The 18,865-nt window shown below is 38.1% G+C and overlaps 1 protein-coding gene and 3 non-coding genes across 4 annotated transcripts; all 4 read right to left on the bottom strand.

Annotated features, from left to right (window-relative positions):
* Positions 1–222: 222 nt before the first annotated feature.
* LOC146306646 (FYVE, RhoGEF and PH domain-containing protein 4-like) lies at positions 223–12,852 on the bottom strand. The gene is made up of 16 exons (XM_084711505.1): positions 12,726–12,852; positions 7,085–7,219; positions 6,332–6,899; positions 5,747–6,218; positions 5,469–5,614; positions 4,499–4,655; positions 4,268–4,406; positions 4,011–4,069; positions 3,222–3,365; positions 2,818–2,990; positions 2,688–2,718; positions 2,508–2,591; positions 2,284–2,409; positions 2,056–2,199; positions 1,613–1,753; positions 223–753 (listed from the first exon to the last, which is right to left on the bottom strand). The coding sequence occupies exons 1-16, from the start codon at positions 12,850–12,852 to the stop codon at positions 460–462; spliced, it is 2,940 nt and encodes a 979-aa protein (XP_084567631.1). The 3' UTR covers positions 223–459.
* Positions 12,853–15,233: 2,381 nt separating this feature from the next.
* On the bottom strand, positions 15,234–15,316 carry trnal-cag (transfer RNA leucine (anticodon CAG)). Its single transcript has one exon. It is a non-coding gene; the product is annotated as a tRNA-Leu (tRNA).
* A 1,268-nt stretch (positions 15,317–16,584) lies between these two features.
* Positions 16,585–16,656, bottom strand: trnaq-cug (transfer RNA glutamine (anticodon CUG)). Its single transcript has one exon. It is a non-coding gene; the product is annotated as a tRNA-Gln (tRNA).
* Positions 16,657–18,134: 1,478 nt separating this feature from the next.
* Positions 18,135–18,206, bottom strand: trnaq-uug (transfer RNA glutamine (anticodon UUG)). Its single transcript has one exon. It is a non-coding gene; the product is annotated as a tRNA-Gln (tRNA).
* Positions 18,207–18,865: the final 659 nt, after the last annotated feature.

The following is an 18,865-nucleotide window of genomic DNA, read 5'->3' as shown; positions in this document are numbered from 1 at the left end:
GCTGTAACATTATCTGTGAAGAAATGGGATCAGCTGAATGTGTTTTATAAGGCAATTTATGATCCCACAGAGCCTCTGTGTATCACTGAAACCCTCATGCAATTATGTGTTCAATTCACTGTAAGAAAACATAGCATATTTTCACACCAGATAGCATGGCACCTTAGACAGACCTGTACAGAGCTGAAGCAACCATGTTTGTAGTTGAAGGGATAGTCTGGCTCATGTTAAAACACCTTCGCTTTATTTATTTTACCATAAACCATTTCAGAAATAAAGTGCATTGCCACTTCTAAGGGAAACAGTCTGAATTATTATGTCTCAACAACCTTGACATTCCTGAATTTCAGTTCTAGATTTCATTCATTTTATCAGAATATGAAATTCAAAGCTACCATCTTCAACATCAATGGGCTGGTTTCATCTGTTGCTGTATGTTTGTGAGCACTTTCCATCATCTCAAACATTTGAGTGATTTTCCATGTTACCGATGTTGATAAATTCCTCACCAGTAGAGGCTCTTCCATTATCAACACGTGTGGTGATGTCGTGTTGTGTGTCAGCTGGTATCCTGCCTGTCACCGCAGCTTTAAGAACGGTCATCCAGCTCTGTTTGAGGTCCAAGCCATCGCAGCAAAAAGTGTGAGTTGTTTTGGATTTGCTTAAACAGAAACCAGGTTGACCCTGGAGCTCCTGGGGGGAATCCTCCACACTGCAGCCCAGCAGAGGTATACAGGATAGAGGCTTCACATCCTGAAATATGAGGGGTGAAAAGAAAAGCAGGTGGTGGATGCAAAGATTGGAGCTGTGCACATCAAGACTTTTATGGAAAAACAAGCTTTTGTCATCACAGAGGGACTCTTCCTTCTAAGAGGGGGTAAATAAAAATGTCATGTTAGACTGTTTAGCCGTATTCATTTGGGACTACTATTAACAGAAGACCTCAAGTGATTTAGAAATTGCTCTGACAAAAAGATGTTGAAAAAAATTATGACCCCAAATTAATTGCCATGCCAATTCGCAAAGGAATATTATGAAAGGACCTCTGTGTTTAGCAAAATGTGGTAGATAATTTGCAGTGGAATTTTTAATTTACAATTACATGGTAGATTTGTATGGTATTAATGGACACTTTATATTAGATTCTTTAATTTGTCACCTACAGTTCCCGTCTCAGCAGGACAGAATTAATACAGCAGTTTTTGCAGGTGATGGATCAAAATCACAAGGACTTAATGGACTTAATGTTTTATTCATGTATTAGATTTCATTCACAGAAGGACGCAGGAGAGGCAGTACTCTACAGCCTTTAGCTGTCGGACAAACGACTCCAAATCTGTTTGTGCAGCTAACTGGTTTCGCAACAGTCCTTCACAATTTTAGCAGCGTTTCCCTTTTTCATGTGAGTGCATGATTGCAGATGCTGACTGTGACATATGACAACATCACATGTATACCCTCTACAGATAGTCCTACCAAAATAACAGATTAGTTGGTGGCATCATTGCTCAAAGTCTGAAAATAAAATGCAGCAGTCTCTTATACAATAAAGAATAATACAGTACACCACATTGTTACATTAATGTCATTTTCACATCACAGAGATACCTACCTGTGAAGCAGAATACAGACAAAGGACTGGAGGTTCAGTCCTGGTGATAACAGACCACAGCTGTTGCCAGGTCTTGGGGTTGTCACCGTACAGCAAGAAGCCACTCATCACACTGTCACTGGACACTGCAGGGGCCTCAGACTGGAAGAACATAAACACACAAGGAAAACACAATGATATTAAAGACTTCTATTCATGTAATGTTGTATTTCACGCTCCTAAAAAGACAAACTTCCATTTTCTATACAGGATATACAAAACTTTATCCACTGTTGCCTTTGTTGCATCTGCGAGAACTTTTTCTAAATTAATTGAAATCATCCATGGTGATCATGCAAAACAAAATATCAGGTCTCCACAACATCAATGGCCAAAGGGTATAATTGGCTTTGATTTGAAAGCTAAACGCTTTTCATAACTTTTGCAAAACACACAATGCTCACCTCCAACATTCGTCTCTTCTTCCCCTCCACCCTCTCCCCTCTCTGACCAGTCAGGATGGAGTAGCAGGCTTTACACACTTTGTTCAGTTTGTTACCGTCATACTCTAGAGCCACTTTATTGTCTGAACACTTCCAGCACACCACCTGGGGAGCAGAAGAACGACTAACACTGAAATTGTCCTGAAATTTGGTTTGGTCTGTATTGTGTGTTTGGATCTCGTCACTCACGCAGCCACAGGCTCTGCAGTGATGTCTCCTCCTGGTGAGTGCATTGAAAGGTTCCTGGCATTTCATACACTCGGTCACTTCGTTGTCCCTGATCCAGCGTGGGGCACGTCGGCCCAGTTCTTCTGTCTGGAAAACATATGCACATCAGCTGGGATGTTTTACTGGAATTTGGTGAATACATTATAACTTACATACAAACCCTTCTGGAATATTGCCAAACTTACTGGTTCGTCTATATTTAGCTCCTTGGAAGCCAATTTGAAGGTTTCATTTTTCTTCTGAAACACGTCAATGGCTTCCTGGATTACCTGCAGATAAAACTTGCTTCAGAAAACCCGTATCATTTTTCACCAATCTGAAAAATGCACCAATGTGTTAAAGGAAACAATAAAAATACACCTTACCTTTATCCACTCGTCTCTGTCTTGGTCAGAGCTTGAAAAAAAGAAGAATAAAGTACAATTGAAATTGGATATCATATTTAATGCATTTGTGTGTGTACGGCCCAATTTTACCACACACACGTACACACACCTGGCCTGAAGCTCCAGGGTTTTCTCCTTTCCAGAGACCTGGAAGGAGTACGGGTGGTCTTCATTAGTGGTCTGCTGCACCTGCATGCTGTCCACTCCGATCCTACAGCGCACAGTGAAACGCTGCCCAACCAGACTGAACTTGGGAGTGCAGCACAGCAGGAAGTTGTTGAACTGCAGAGAAAAGTTATACACCATCATTTACATGGTTCCCTTTATGAAGCATACTTAGATATTAGCTCAAGTGGCTCAGAAAAAGTGCAGTTGTACAGTATAAAATATCCTGTGACTTACTCTATAACAGAAAAGTAAAAGACAAGGAAATTAGGGGGGTAGATATGCACATTCAAAAACTTTAACAGATAATTGATCATAGTTTCAACAAAAATGAGTCGGTGTTCTAACCAGGAATAGGTGTCTCTCCATGGCGGATGTGTTCCTGGCAGCCAGTTTGAGCAGACGACCTTCCCTGATGAACTCGTTAGCCGGGTTGACCACTTCCTCCTCTCCAACCATCTCATAGATCTCCAGCAGCCGCTTCAGGCTCTCCTGCAGGAAGAGAAAGAGTAACACCTAAACAGATCTGTACAGACACAATCATAGCTGCATATGGCAAATCACAAAATTATAAACATATTAAAAATTAGAGCTGTAACAGGTAATCGAGTAATAGATTATTAAATTAATCGCCAACAATTTTGATAATAGATTTGCATACTATTTAAAGACATAAAAATTCTCTGAATTCAGCTTCTCAAATGTAAACGTTTTCTTGTTTCTTTAAATCTCTATGATAGTAAACTACATATTTTTCAGTTATGGACAAAACAAGACATTTGAAGATGTCATCTAGGGCTTTGCGAAACACTGATTAACATTTCTCACCATTTTCTCACCATACAACTAATTGATTAATCGAGAAAATAATCGACAGATTAATCAATGATGAAAATAACCGTTAGTTGCAGCTGTGTTAAAAATGTTTAATTTCTGTCAAAATATTACAATGAAATAGATTAGATGCGTGACTACAGCTGCAGTATTCCAATTATACAATCTGCTGGTAAAAGCTAGATATTAAATGGATGAAAACCACAATATCAGGATCAGTTTTGTCAATATAATACAGTTAATGTGTTGTGACAGGGATAAAAAAATTAATGGTAAATGATGTGGTATGTAATGGTAACATACAGCTTTGTGGATGGCGCTGTTTGAGTGGGTGGCTGCCATGGAAATGGTCTGCAAGGACTCTGCGGGAGGAGATGAAGGAAGAGGTTCATTAAGGACATAACGACCTATCAGAGACAGACAGGCACTTTATGAGGCAGAAAGCTACCATAAAAATCTGACACAAGCACACTCAGAGCAAGGATATTGATAGACTGACCAATGAAGCCACTAACAGCACATAATGATCGGATCAATAAACTGAGATAAAGCATATTTACTGTAAGCAAACTCATAATCTGGGCTATCCTCAGGCAGTTTCTTCAGGTAATCCCTGAGCAGCATCTCATAACGTGGGACCCTCTGGACTGGTTCCAACATGTGGTGCTGCAGGGTCAGGCTGCCACACACCTCCTGACTCTAAAAACAGGACAATTTATACAGAACATTCTGCTCAGATGTCTGTACGTTTACATACATGGGTACAATTGATGATATGCTGCGTGCCTTACCTGTATGTCCTGGATGATGTTTCTGAAGGCAGAGGAGCGTTCAGTCCAGGTCCTCACCAGCTCCATGGCCTGGTCAAAGTTCCTGACGTAGTCGGCGTACATCCTCAGGAAGGGTGCGTGTTGCAGCAGAACATTACCCAGGCCGGGGCTCTCGCACCTAAAGGGTTGTATAGAGGTCAAAGGTGTAAGGGTCTAGTAGGCAGGGTCAGCGATAAAATGCATTTTAGCCAGAGAATACTCTTTGTGCTCCATCTTGGTATCACACAACCTTTTTTTGACAGGAAATCAAGGTCAGAAGCCAAATATTGCTCACTCCAATGCCACCAGACTCCACTGGCAAAAAGAGTTATTTTACCAGCACCAAAGTCACACAATAACAGCAACAAACTAACAGACTGAGGCAGCAGTAGGCCAGCAGCTCCCTTCTAATGCAAGGCAAAAATCACTCTTTTGCCAATGGAGTGACTTTGAAAAGAGAGATATTTGGCTTTCCCATCAGAAAAGGCTGTCTGACGGCAAAGTAAAGCAGTCTAAATATTCTTAACATAATGTTCATTTAAATTCATATTCTTTTTTTTGTTGGCCTTAGCTTTTTACTTTGCTGAACTACAGATGTCATGTTGCGGATATAATGCCGATATGACTGTCAATCATTTTCACCGTGCATTTTTGCCAAGAACTGCACGCATCAATATGGGCGCTGAAATTAAAAAAAAATCAGCAGGTAATACCATGCTCACACACTGTTTAAGCATGTCATGTGAATGGGCTATTAGCTCCCTACAGCGGTACTCCAGCTGCTTCTCCAAACTGGTTGCATGCTGACCACCATCTCTCGTAGATAATACACCGATATTAATAAGTGCCTCATACAACCCCACTCTAAAATATCTGAACTCTCTCTTTAACACTGTTGAAAAGGCACTGTTACCATCTAAATGTTGTTTGTATTTATGACATGAACACCCACCAGTGGCTGATGCAGTTCTCCAGGTCAGGTAGCAAGAACTGGCCATGGAAGGAGTAGATGGAGGAAATGTTGGAGAAGATATTTCTTATCACCTCGGGAGGAAATGAGCCTCGACCTGCCTCTTCTGTCAGACGTGAGCAGAACACCTGTGGTGAGAGTCAGAGTGGGATGAGATGCTTAAATTAACTTGACAGTTATTGATTTTCTGCACATAAAACGTTCCATCCCTCAAGACCAACAAGTATCTGAAACTTCCACAAAAAGATGACTGCACTGACCTTGTCCAGCAAGTGGAGACGAGCCACGTAGGCCCTCTCTGTCTGCAGGAGCTCATGGGCTATCTTGTACAATTTCTGCTCTGTGCTCTCGTCATCTTGTGTCTCACCTCCTGCTCTCTCCTTGATCTTCTCCTCATCATTATGTTCACCTTTAGACTCCTTGTGAATCCTGCCATCTTCTGTAGTTGGGTCGTTCCACTGGCAGGAAAACTTGGAGCCATGTCCTTTGAGTATTTTGCCTTCTTCCGCTCTGTCATTTATTCCGTTCACATTAAATACCTTGCATTCTTTCCCCTGCAGTATGCCGTTCACTTGCTGTGAATGCTCTTTGCCACTACTTGATAGGTGGGCTTCACTTTGGGAATGATTGAGTCTGTGGTTAACTGGTGCTTTGATGGTGATGACTGGTCCAGTGCAGTTGGGGGATTGCAGCCGTTTTAGTGGGGAACGCTGAACTTTTTCAGTGGGAATCCTGCAGAAATAAAGTGTTGAAATTACTGAAATGACTGGATTCTATATATTAGTGGTATACATGCTATGGGACAGTATTCAGATGGTGCAGAAAGACCAAATTAACAATCAAACCTGCTCTCTTCCAAGTAAACAATCAAGTCAGGCACACTCAAAGATTTCCCCGCTTTCTTCTCTTGTCCTTCCATTTTGCTGCTCGGGATTCTGTGCAGTCCTAGCCAGGATTTAGAGTTCTTGGCGGGGCTGTAGCTCCCCATCCTCCCCTGTACAGGGCTGGGGGTTCGCAGTTTTCCTGCCAGAGGGCTCTGGTTCCTTGGAGACAACTTAGAGGGGCTGTACCCTCCTTCCCTCAGTGGGCTACAGTTCTGAATGGCTCTTTTGCCTGGACTTGGCGATCCAAAAATTGGACTGCTTGTAAAATTTGGAATCCCCTGAGTGTGTCTGGCAGGGCTGATACATGCTCCAGACACTCCATTCAAAAAACTGCTCCCTCCTCCTCTGACAGGACTCGGGGAGCCGAGACAAGTCTGTGCTGGGCTGACGCAGGAGACAGAAACCCCATGACCTCTGTTAGAACTTTGCTGTTCTGTGCCATTAACTTGTAATTTTCCTGTGGTGGGACTGTGGGCTTGAGCTTGTCCTGGCCTCAGAGGACTCTGGAGGTGAGCTGGTTTGGGAGGCACTGCAAAGACATAAACAGTTATTTTATGATGATAGTACAATGTCTTGCAGATACAGTATAGTCCACAAGTGGTGATCTCATAGAAAAAGGAGTGATTATTTGAACCACACTACTTACAGTAATAGACTTGAATGGATAGCATTTTTTTCCAGGTTGTGTAAACAGGCTTCAAGACTTCAGCCTACCTTGTGGTTTGAAAGGTGATCCTTTTGCTGGGCTTCTTTTGACGTCCTCCTCTGCACCGAGTTGAGACTTTGATCCACAGACGGTGTCACATGCGTGGCCACAGCTGTACGAGCCACACACCACGCTGCTCATTACTGAAAGAAATGCCGTGTGGAGAATAACATGTATATATGGTTCAAACAGTAACAGTATATGACAATGTTGCCTGTTTACAGTTCTTCTGTCACATTTTACTGGAGGCTTTATTGCAGCTCTATTGAGTGAAACATTGTAACAGAGAATGTCATTTTATTCCATTGGACCATTACAAAAAGAACAAAATCTAATCCATGTCTTGCAAAATCATTGTAAATTTGATGTAAATGCCGATATTTAGAGAGCAGGGCAGCCGATGGTCGATATACTACACCGAAAAGCCATGAATAACTCCATTGTTCTTTGCACATTTCAATTTACAACCCCCAAAAAGTTGTGATGTTTTGTAAAACGTAAATGAAAACAGAATTGAATGGTTTGCAAAAACTCTGACTTACACTCAATTGAATACGGTGCAAAGAACTTTGATCTGCCAACTGATTAACTTTATTGTTTTTTGTAAATATATACTCATTCTGAATTTGATGCCTGCAACATCCAAAAGGTTGTGGCATTTTTACCATTGTGTTGCATTAAATTTTCTTTGCACAACACTCAAGAAACATTTGGGAACTGAGGACTTCTTGACTACATTGACAAAATGTACTGGTTTTGACCTTTGAACTAGGCTTGGCTGCAGACCTTGGATTTGCTGAGTCCTGGTAAACTAAATTCACCACTTCTTAAATTGAAACCAATTTAAGGGTATGATTCAGAAGTTCCTCAGAAAGCTTTGACTACTTACAATATGTTACATGCACATGACAAACTGACCTTAATGTAATGTCACTAATCTTTTAAATCCCCTTTTTTAAATTGTTATCAGCCCTCAGAGCCAATTGTTTTACCAAATTTTATAGTTTTAGAATGAAAAAACAATGACTGTCCTGCTTACTATTAATCAGGGCTGCACAGCTAATTGAAATATGCAATATTTTGATGAAGGAAAAATGCGTGACAAACGGGCATTACAATTAAGTACTGGAGTGCTGCAAAGACGCTTTGGCAAATCTTGTTCTGCAGATGTAAGAAAACATGTTTGTTTGGTACACACCCCAACAAATGTCACATCATCATGTTTCCAACAGGTTTTTTTCAGTGAAAATGAAAATTATGTTGCATAATGGTCATTCCCACTAATCATGAATCATACTGCTATCTGTCAAAATAATCACAATATGATTTTTTTAACCATATCGTGCAGCCCTATTATCCATGGTTATTATTTAGCAGTCCGGAAAAATCTAAGGCATTCTAATTGTGAGTCAAAAAATCCTTTTCCTTGCTTATGAATGGTGCTTTATCGGCTCATGATAATCCTTTAGCTAATAAAGGCAGAGTGCCTTGATTGGATATGGATTTTTCTGGACTGCCAAACAATAATCATGGACTTCCATTAACATTAAACATGGCAGACAGTGTGTTTTTCCTCAAACAAAATGAATGCAGACACAAACTGTAGCAGTAAGACAGCTAAAATTTGTAATCCTACAGGCTCAATCTTGTACAATCAGCTAATTATTCTTGGTTTACATCCATTTCATGTTTGATCTAATAAGTTTCACAAAACAGTAAACAGTGTGCATGTTAAACACATTTATAGTATTCACTGCTGTTTCACTACTCCTTCAAATCCATGCCTTAATATTCTTACTTCATAACAGTTTACTACTTTCAAACAGTGTTCTTACCAGCGGCTTATTTCCAAACTTATGTAAGATTATCCATTACTTGTATAACAAAGTAAAGCTCTCCTGTTCCCTCCTGGCTCTGCTGAAGTGACTGCTTTGTCGGTCACGTGGAGATGGCTAAATCCGACTTTCTCAATAATACAATACTTCTGCAATCTCACTTCTCTCTTTTCTCCACAGTGTCTAACCTTTGCCAGTTATGCCAGGGTTTGACATGAGTTGAGTCCCATCACTCCCACAGAATTTTCTAGTTTATAGACAGCGCTGACATCTCAGTGAAACACAAAAGCTTGAGAGTCAATTACAAAGAGAAAGAGGCATGTTGAAGGTTACAGCTATAGGCAGCAGCTTTTTTCATTATTCATCAGCAACTACCACTTCTACCACTTGTTATTCTAGAGTCTGAGTGAAGAGACAAAAAATACTGAAGTAGTGTGCATTGTAGATCTGCAACAATTAGATGATAACCATTAAATAAATAAAGTATTTTGATAATCAAATTATTGTTTGGAGTTATTTTTTAATGAAATTTGTCTGAATTCTGTGGCCTGGCAGCTCAGTTGATGAAGTGTTTGCTCCATGTACTAATGTTGTGAGTCCTCTGCAGCAGCCGTGGGTTCAACTCCCACATGTGGCCCTTTGCTGCGTGCAATTCTTACAGGAATAGTTCAACAACATGCTTATTTCTTCTCCTTCTCTGTCCAGCACATAAAACTGCAATATGTCTTTTTTGACTAGCAATGTCCTCATCACGTCATTTTGGCCGGGAGGGGATCATGCAATTGCTTCTGTGCATGTGTGTGCTGACTGGACCTACAGTTTGTCCATTGTCTCAAATACTACTGGACCGATCTGCCTAATTATTTGCACATTCATGACTGTATGCTGAAGAACCTCTGTGATTCGGAATTGTTTTAAAGCCTTGAAAAACCTTTTTCTAATGACTTATATGCCTTTATGTTTTCATGGCCACAGGCATTATATTTTCAGGTTATCCCATTCTTATGAACGCGATATCTCAAGGACACCTTGAGAACACAAATGTTCACTTGGACTTGAAGATTAATTAATTAGATTTTGGTGATCAAAGGCCAAGGTCATGGTGGCCTCACTGAACACATAACTCATGATTTCATAAACCAATTATGACAAAATTACACACAAATATCTATTAGGGTATGATAATGAGGTGACGACATTTTATGTCTAAAAGGTCAAAGGTCGTCTTCACTATGATATCATAATGTCCTGCTCTCCATCAGTCCTCTCTAACCCGCTATAAAAATAGTCTTTATGTGAAGAGTGTATGTTTGTTACTGGAAATTATTCACAAATGTATTCACATAAATTCAACACATTTTTTCAAAGTTACAGGTCAATACAGTGGTATGTTCCATATTAAATTCCTTCAAAGTCTTCACTACATTATAGGTATGAGTCTGAATAGACATGGATGTAAACTGTAACTTGATTGGTTGGTGGAGACAAACAACTGTGAGGCAGTAGTTTTTTTTTTGATGACTGACTTCTCACTCTTAAGCAACCACCAGAGGCCACGACAACTGCTGTAGTCTGAAATTATGTTTCAGCTTAAGACAACATATGTGGGGGTCATGTTAATGTTGGGAGAACTTAACAAATCTCAGCTGGTTGGATATGACAGTTGTGGTGCCATTGCAGTAGGTGCTTCACCGTCCGTTGCCTGGTGTGGATCTACACAGTGTTTACATTAAAATAACAGCAGTAGCTACTAAAACTGACACACCTTACTTTTAACAAGATGCTTAATCAGAATACTGGAAGTTCTGGTACATTCATACTCCTAAGAAGCTCAGAATAGAAAAGAAACTCAGTGTAGACTTAATGCTAAGCTAAGCTAACCAGCTGCAGACTGTAGCTTCATATTTTAAGTACAGATATGAGAGTGGTATCAGTCTTCTCATCTAGCAAAAAAGTGAATGTCTCTTTCCCAAAATATTCTTTTAAAAATGGACCAGTGTGGAGGATGCAGTGGCATCTAGCATTGAGCTTGCAGATTGCAAACATCTCATCTTACTCTCCTCTTCCAAGCGTGTAACAGAACTTATGATGACCACAAAGAATGTGAAAAGCCCTGTTTATATTCAGCGTTTGGTTTTGTACGGAACAACATGGTGGTCTCCATGGTAGAGGACCCCTGCCTTTTGTAGATATAAGCGGCTCATTCTTAGGTAACGAAAACACATCAGTTCTTATTTAAAGTATTTATACACTGACGAAAACATTCTTATGAATATTAAATTCCACTTCTTCCAATAAACCCCTATAAATTGTATGGATCTTTGATGTTTTCAACTATTTTTGAAATGAATCCCAAAAGATTCTTGTCTATTGTTTTTTTTTTTTAAAAGTACACTCAACTTTTGAGATGTCTTTGTCTCAAAGTTTCAACACACCTCTGGCAAAAAGGGCAATGTCATTTTCATGCTACAAAAAAAAAAAAAAAAAAGTCTTTGAACGGCATATTTTGCTTCTGCAAATGTTTAAAGAAGCCTCACATCCAGCCAAAGAATGATTTGCATTACAAAGGCAGGATGGCACTGCTGAATCCTGCATCTGACAGTACCATTGGAGCAAACACACTTCTTTCATAAAAAAGCCTCAATGGGAGAACAGAGTGACTTTGTGTATGTGTGGGAGTGGGATTGACAAATGCTGGTCTCAAGACACACAGGCAAAGTCCAGGCTGAATCAGGGGAAAGAGATTTCACTGTAGTAATCCAACAAGCTAAGAGGCGAGCAGGTGCCAATAGTGCAGCTGCCAGCTGCCCCGGTCACCCTCTTACAGGGCAGGGTGAGCCACAGCTTCCATTGCTGGTTTTGATTTTTCAATGCAAGACATTTTAAAATGAGATTTCCTCTGGTCTTAGTGAGTGTTTAAGGCTAAGGGGTTACTGTTTTCATTTACTGAATGTGGTAATAACTTTATATCTGCCTTAATAATCTGGTTGCTGTGGCAGCTTTCCGCTGAAATATTGGAAAAATATTCAGATTTTATTTGGATAGTTTTTCACCCAAACAATAATCACTCACACCCATTCTTTTTTTGCCACTAAATCCACTAAAACACTGTGTTGATAGTAACCACAGCAAAAACAGTACATAGTTACTATTGCTTACTTTTTATGCATTTTGGGTCACCAGTGCAGTTTTTTTTTCAGTTATTTACATAAATATTAATGCCTTCTGGGATGCAACTAACAATTAGTTTCATTGTGAATCTGTTGATTATTTTCTCCACTAATTGATTATTTGTTTGGTCTACAAAATGTCAGAAAAATGTGGAAAATATTGATCAAGTGTTTTCCAGCACCCGTGACATCCTTGAAGGTCTTGGTTTGTCCACAAGCCAAAGATATCCAGGTTACTATCATAAAGGAATAAAGGCACCAGAAAATATTCACATTTAAGAAGCTGGAACCAGAGATTTTAATAATAATTATAAATTATTGCAGCTCAAAATTCCTTAGAATGTAGATTAATTTTTATTTTCTTGTATAATTATTTTGATAAGAATTAATACCTCAGTGTCTTAATGGATCATATCTATATATGAATAGTGTATATTAAGATATAAGAGGAAATACAGTCTAGCTACAGGCATACCGGAATGCAATGGAAAAGGTAGGGTTTTTTTGTTTGTTTTTACTCAGCAATGTTAAAGGTGTGTGTGGTAGTTTATTTTCCACTTTCAGTGATAGCAATTATTTGTTTAAAAGGCTGGGCACGTCTCTTACACAATGTGGACCGAAGCATTAAATGAAAGGCAGCTCACCTGTATGTGAGGCGTGGCAGTCCACCGCAGCACCTTTGCCTTTTCGCTTCACCGCCACTCGTCTGAACTCCTCCGCCTCACGGCTGCAGTTCAGAGTCAAACTATTCCTCTTCTTCAAGTCAAACATTGTTACAGAGTCGCTTCAGTTCAGACTTTCAGCCCGCTGTTTCTGAAAAACACAGTAAATTGTACCAGAAAGACGGAGAGAAACTCAAGTCCATCAGTTCACGCGTTGTTTGACAAGCACCGCCTCTGATTTAAATCCGCACGCGCCCCTGCACAAGCCTATTGGTGGACAAATGGACCAATCACAAGACACACAGTCACTTTTAGCATACGGAGAAAGAAATCATAAAATCAATAACATTTTGACAAGATCTCAGCAGTTTATTTGTCATTTTAAACCTGAACATAATAGTATAAGGAGCATGGAACACAGTGGAAATATCACTGTTTTTTATTTATATTTTGCCTTTTTTACTTTGGTCAGTGGACAAAATGTTTTACATAACAAATGTAAACAATCTCCATCCTGTTCTGTTTTTTTTGTTTTTTTAAGTATTCATATTGCCTCTAGTAATTAGGTATCTTTGAATCAGCTCACAAAACTCAGTTAGACCTAAGGTTTTGGAGAACGAGCAAATGACTCATTGACTCAGTGACTCATAAATGAATAAATAGAGTACTAATTTAATTAATAAATAACATTTTAAAATAAAAATGACATAAATAATTGTTTAAATGCAGAAATTAGGGTGGCAAGTTAAAAAGCAAATCAACCGATTGATTGGTGAATTCTTTAAACTAAAAAATAATTAGGCTTTGATTTAAAAGGGAGCCAAATTGTTGAAAAGTGAACCTCTAAGAAAGTACTGAACTGTTCACCATTGAGAAATTACGAATTAATAAAAAGCCTTTAAACTGTGGGCAACTTCAGCGACCAGCTCTTGAGGTATCGGAAAAATGTTCCTCGCTGGGTTAAATATGGCATCATTATATTTAATATGAATATGAATTGTTTCATTTTAATTTCTTTCTTTATTATTTTTTTTCTTTTTAGAAAATGCTAAAAGTTGTGTACATGACACGCGTCACGGAAATATGAGGGAGACATTTGACATCAGTATGATTACTGAATATGTGAATATGAAACACATTACAGTGTGTGTTTGCAGCCATAGCCACATGGAAAAAAGCTGGTTACATACCGTCCATGTCAGAAGGTGTATTTGATATAATCTGTTACGTAATTGGACGTCCACACTAACTATGAGAAACACAGGATAAACAAAATTAATGACTCAACTCATTTAAAAATTTAAAGTGATTCAATAGTAGCAAGATCAAGTAAAATAGTTTTTTTTTTTTCTTTAGTATCAAATGAATAATAAGCTCGGTTTGCATCAATGCAATATGTCTGAATGATTTTGTATTTCCTGTTAACAGAATTCAGTATGGCGTTTCAAATGAAAGGTATCTGCTTCAAACGGGATATAATATAAGACAAGTTCTCTAACTTTTCTTAACTCTCTATGTTTAAAGAAAACTAATTTTCAAGTTTAAATTTTTAAGTCTTCCCAGTTTTTACACCTTTTCTCGTCAAAAACAAAGATTGAGTGAAACACTCGTGGCTCAACAGCTCCATCTATTGGATTTAACGAGACACTGAGAAACCAGTCACTCCACTTTGTGATTGGGTCATTTTTAATCTTTCATAAAGGGTCTCCACCATTTATATATCTATTCTTGGCTTTGTCTTGACAAAAAAACATATTTTTATATAATTGCTAAATATTAAACTACTATAATATCATTTGTATGTACCAGATCATTCCTTTCTCATGTACATGTTTCTTATTTAAGGTATTCAATCAAGGCTTTTTAAATTTGTCATACAATAAAGTTCACAATAAAGTGCAGTGGCAGCCCCCTGCATACTATAAACAGAAAATGACTAAACATGTATTAAAATATTTTAATTAGGATAGAATTTAAACAACAAAATAGGCAATAAATTATATCAAACTATTTAAAAGTAGTAGTAATGGAAGAAAAAAAATGAAAACCTAATTATGTAAGCTGTAAAATGCATTTACATTAAATAAATACAGTTATGCATGTAAAAATGAATACAATATGTGTAATATCAGTGTAATATAAGTGTAATAAATTATAGTGAAAATAGACTTTTAGTGGTAATAATTATATTATAATGTTTAGATGACGCTTCTTAATATGATATAATCTTTAAATTTTATCGAATTTAACTGGATTACCTGAGATTGCTCAGATTATTGGGACTGTTGTTGAAGGGGGGGGTTACACTTTCCTGCCCTCTAGTGGATTGTTGGTGTCATATTGTGTAAACAGGCAAACCAGGTCAGACAACAATCTATGATTTTATAAAACATGTTTCTATCTGTTTTTTTTTTTTTTTCTTTTTTCTTGTAGATGTGTGACAGAATTCCAGGTATTATGTACACTTCATGGTCAATGAAAAATGTGTGATGTCAGAAGTGGGATTCGAACCCACGCCTCCAGGGGAGACTGCGACCTGAACGCAGCGCCTTAGACCGCTCGGCCATCCTGACATATGATATCGCTGTAAGCTGATGAAATCATATCATAATATCTGATTTATGATTTGTTATTCTACATGTTGTTACATTTCCTGCCACTAGAGGTCGCGGAGCAGCGACGTTCACCGCCACTAGAGGTCGCATCGGCATCTCATGCTTTATTTACTCAATAAAGTTTGGGAAAAAAAAAAAAAAAAAAGGAAAGCGGAATCCGAAAAATACAAACCGCTCACAAAAGTTTGATAAACTGTTAAACTAGCCGGTGCTGATTAAATGTGGATTAACATTATGTAAGTTAAAAGATACAAACGTGACCAAACAGACTCCGTTTGCACGCGACGTCGTGTTCAACCATGTTCAACCTGGTATGTTACTGGCATTTTAATGGTCTTACGAACACATTTTGTAGATACATATAAATATGTTTCATTTTTTTAAATTTCTTCTGCACCGGCGGTTGTACGGACCCTGCATTCTGGGTTGTCTGGTCTAAATCAATAATCCATTATTTATGATAACCTGTATAATTTACCTTTTCCACAGCAGCTATGTTTATATGAAATAGTGGGTTAAACACGTGTGGAGCCAGTGATACTGATTACAAGGTCGCATTCTATTTAGTGTAGCAGAACCTTTCCAGTGTGCCAACATGCACTGTAAGCAGCACCCAGGATCTGCTTGGCCTGAATGTAACGGAACCTTAATTAGCATCATTAGTAACACCCGTGTTTGTTATTTCATGTCAAAATGGTTGTTGTAAAAAAGATCGATAGTCAAGTGAAAACAATCAATTAATTGCATGCATTAGTGCATTAAGATCATAATTCCGTTTAAGACGTATTTAACATACTTTACAGCCTGAACTGGATTTTTTACTGATTAAGCGCCTGCAGAGACCCTGTGAATGTTCTACCAATATATTTTATTTCCTCGGCATTTTTTGCCTTAAAGTCATCTCACAGTGCACAGACACCTCTCGTTTTAGCATGTTTATGTTACCCATTATTACAGTTCATTTTCGGGACAACAGGACAGGAAGCTTCTGTGGCTGCAGTGCCGATTTCTCACCTCAATATTTCCAGAAACATGAAGCATACTGTTTAGCTGTAGTATAATATACAGTAGGCACGATATTTTAAGTGAAAGGAATTTTTTTCGGTCCAAAAATGTTAAGAAAAAGTGCAATGGTGTGATGTGAACACAGAGTAGTATTTTCCTTATAGACTGTCATTGATTAATACGCCAGTATGTTTGTCTTCACTTGAAAGCGTTCGAAAATCAGGTCCCACCGAGATTTGAACTCGGATCGCTGGATTCAGAGTCCAGAGTGCTAACCATTACACCATGGAACCGCTGTGTGATGCTATGAAACATAATGACGTCACTATGATCAGTGCGAATGCTTCTGCTTGTCGTGCTGCTTTCACAGACAAATGAAATTAATGAGATTTTGCACAAACACAAAAAGTGTTTGGAATTAAAGCTGATAATATGCCAATGTATAATAGTGAGTATAGTATAGTACCACAAGTACTACATGGTAAAAAGCAAGTATCAAAACACTGTCTCACCACTGTGTGGCAGAAATGCACTTAGGATACAGAGGGCCATTTATTCACTTCATCAGCTATTTCAATAATTGATCAATCGGTTTGAGTAATTTGTAAGGAAAAAGAAAGAGTTAAAATTCTCTGATTCCAGCTTCTTAAATGTGAATATTTTCTGGTCCTCTATGACAGTAAACTGAATATATTTGGGTTGTGGACAAAACAAGACATTTGATGACATTATCTTGGGCTTGATTGACATTTTTCTTCTTTTTTTTTTTTTTACATTTCTGCCTTTTTACAGATCAAATGGCTAATTGATTAATTAAGAAAATAATCAACAGATTAATCAATAGTCACAGCCAAAGAGAGTCAGGGAAAAGAAATGGGATAGCATGCAGCAAAGCTTCCAGGCTGGAATCTAACCTTAGACTTTGAACCCAGTGATCTAAGTTCAAATCTTAGTGGAACCTAATTTAAAGGTCATATATGAAAAAATAAACGCACACTTAAACTAAAATCAGCTCTCTGTGAAATGAGCAGTGTGTAGGAGATAACATCCTCACTCCTCTCTTCCAAGTATGTAGGAGAACCAGTGGTATCTGCAACAAATGCAAAGACCATACTTATAAAGCCAGTCTTTACTTTGTCTGTTTTGGTTGACTGTATAAAAGTGGCAGACCCCATGAAGTGTCATATGTTTTAAGTGTCATATATTGTTGATTTCTGAGTTCTGTGTTCAAAACCTGATTTTGATGGCGACAGTAAGAGTATGCATGCATCTTACAGCTCAAAAACAATTACACTCCTTCTGACCCTGACAGTAAAGTGAAGATGTAAAAAGTGCATGTGACCTGAGCATCACTCTGGTCGCACAGATTGGTATTTTCATAGCAATGTCAAATCCAGAGTGTCAAAAGAACAGAGTGTAGGATTGAGTGGTATCTAGCAGTGAATTTGCAGAATGACACTCTCCCCATCTAAGCTACTTTAAAATCAGGTCCCACCAAAATTTTAAGGCAGATCACTGGATTCAAATCCAGAGGGCTAACCATTGGACCATGGAATCACAAGCTAGAGAAGATGTGGAAATGGCAACTTAGGCCATTTACTTCCAGCAACAGAGGCCTTGTCCAGACAGCCAAGCCAAGCAAGGTCCATTGTGTGGCATATCCATATTAAACTGATAGCAGCAAAACCCCTATGATTTGATTTTAATTGAAGAATCACAGTTTCAAAGTTCAGTGCCACTGACAACAGCAACGTGTTAGCTGCTTTAAAGTAGGTTCCACCGAGATTTGAACTCGGATCACTGGATTCAAAGTCCAGAGTGCTAACCATTACACCATGGAACCACTATACATATGACTTTGAATGTTTTAGAACAGTTTCTTCTGTTATATCACCACCTGACTTCCTTGACTAAGTGTTTACAGACCAGATTTTGGCAAAGAGGAACCTAAGGCTCAGCTGAGATTTAAACTTGGATCACTGGTTCTGTGCTAAGCAGCATCCATCATCAGCCCATTTTTGTCAATAAAACAAGAGAATATCTCCATGGTAAATCATGATTAAGAGATTTTTTTAAAGTCAAAATTCTAAGATCAATTGAAATTCTGACATTAAAAAAGTAATATATAGATATATGAAAAATACACGATATATGAAATAAAAGGTCAAAATTATGAGATAAAATGTCATAATTAAGAGAAAAAGCCACAAGTCATAAACATGAAATAAAAAGTTGATATCATGGGATATAAATATTATAAATATACATTAAAAGATAAAAAAAAAAAGAAATTACAGTTATGAGATAAGACATTTTGAGATTTAAAAAAGATCATATTTGAGACAGTGATAAAATGTTGAAATTATGAGATAACGTTATAATTATTCGATTTTAAAAAGTCAAAATTATTAGACAAAGAAGTCAGAATTATGAAATAAAAAGTCAAAATTATGTTTTTTTCCTCTTGAGACTTTTTTTTCCTCATAATTCCGACTCTGTAAT

Source organism: Lutjanus erythropterus, chromosome 22 (genome assembly GCF_056507025.1).
Source record: "Lutjanus erythropterus isolate fLutEry1 chromosome 22, fLutEry1.hap2, whole genome shotgun sequence".
Taxonomy (NCBI): Eukaryota; Metazoa; Chordata; class Actinopteri; order Lutjaniformes; family Lutjanidae; genus Lutjanus; species Lutjanus erythropterus.
Note: the sequence above shows the minus strand (reverse complement) of the source record. Positions and strands in the feature narration are given on the sequence as shown.

Bases quoted from the DNA above. Each gene is read 5' to 3' on its own strand.
- LOC146306646 (XM_084711505.1), bottom strand. From the start codon at position 12,852: ATGTTTGACTTGAAGAAGAGGAATAGTTTGACTCTGAACTGCAGCCGT. The intron at 2,719-2,817 runs GTGTGTGTACGT...CTTTTTTTCAAG, and splicing joins ACCCTGGAGCTTCAGGCCAG to CTCTGACCAAGACAGAGACG. The intron at 1,754-2,055 runs GTGAGCATTGTG...ATGTTCTTCCAG, and splicing joins AGAAGAGACGAATGTTGGAG to TCTGAGGCCCCTGCAGTGTC.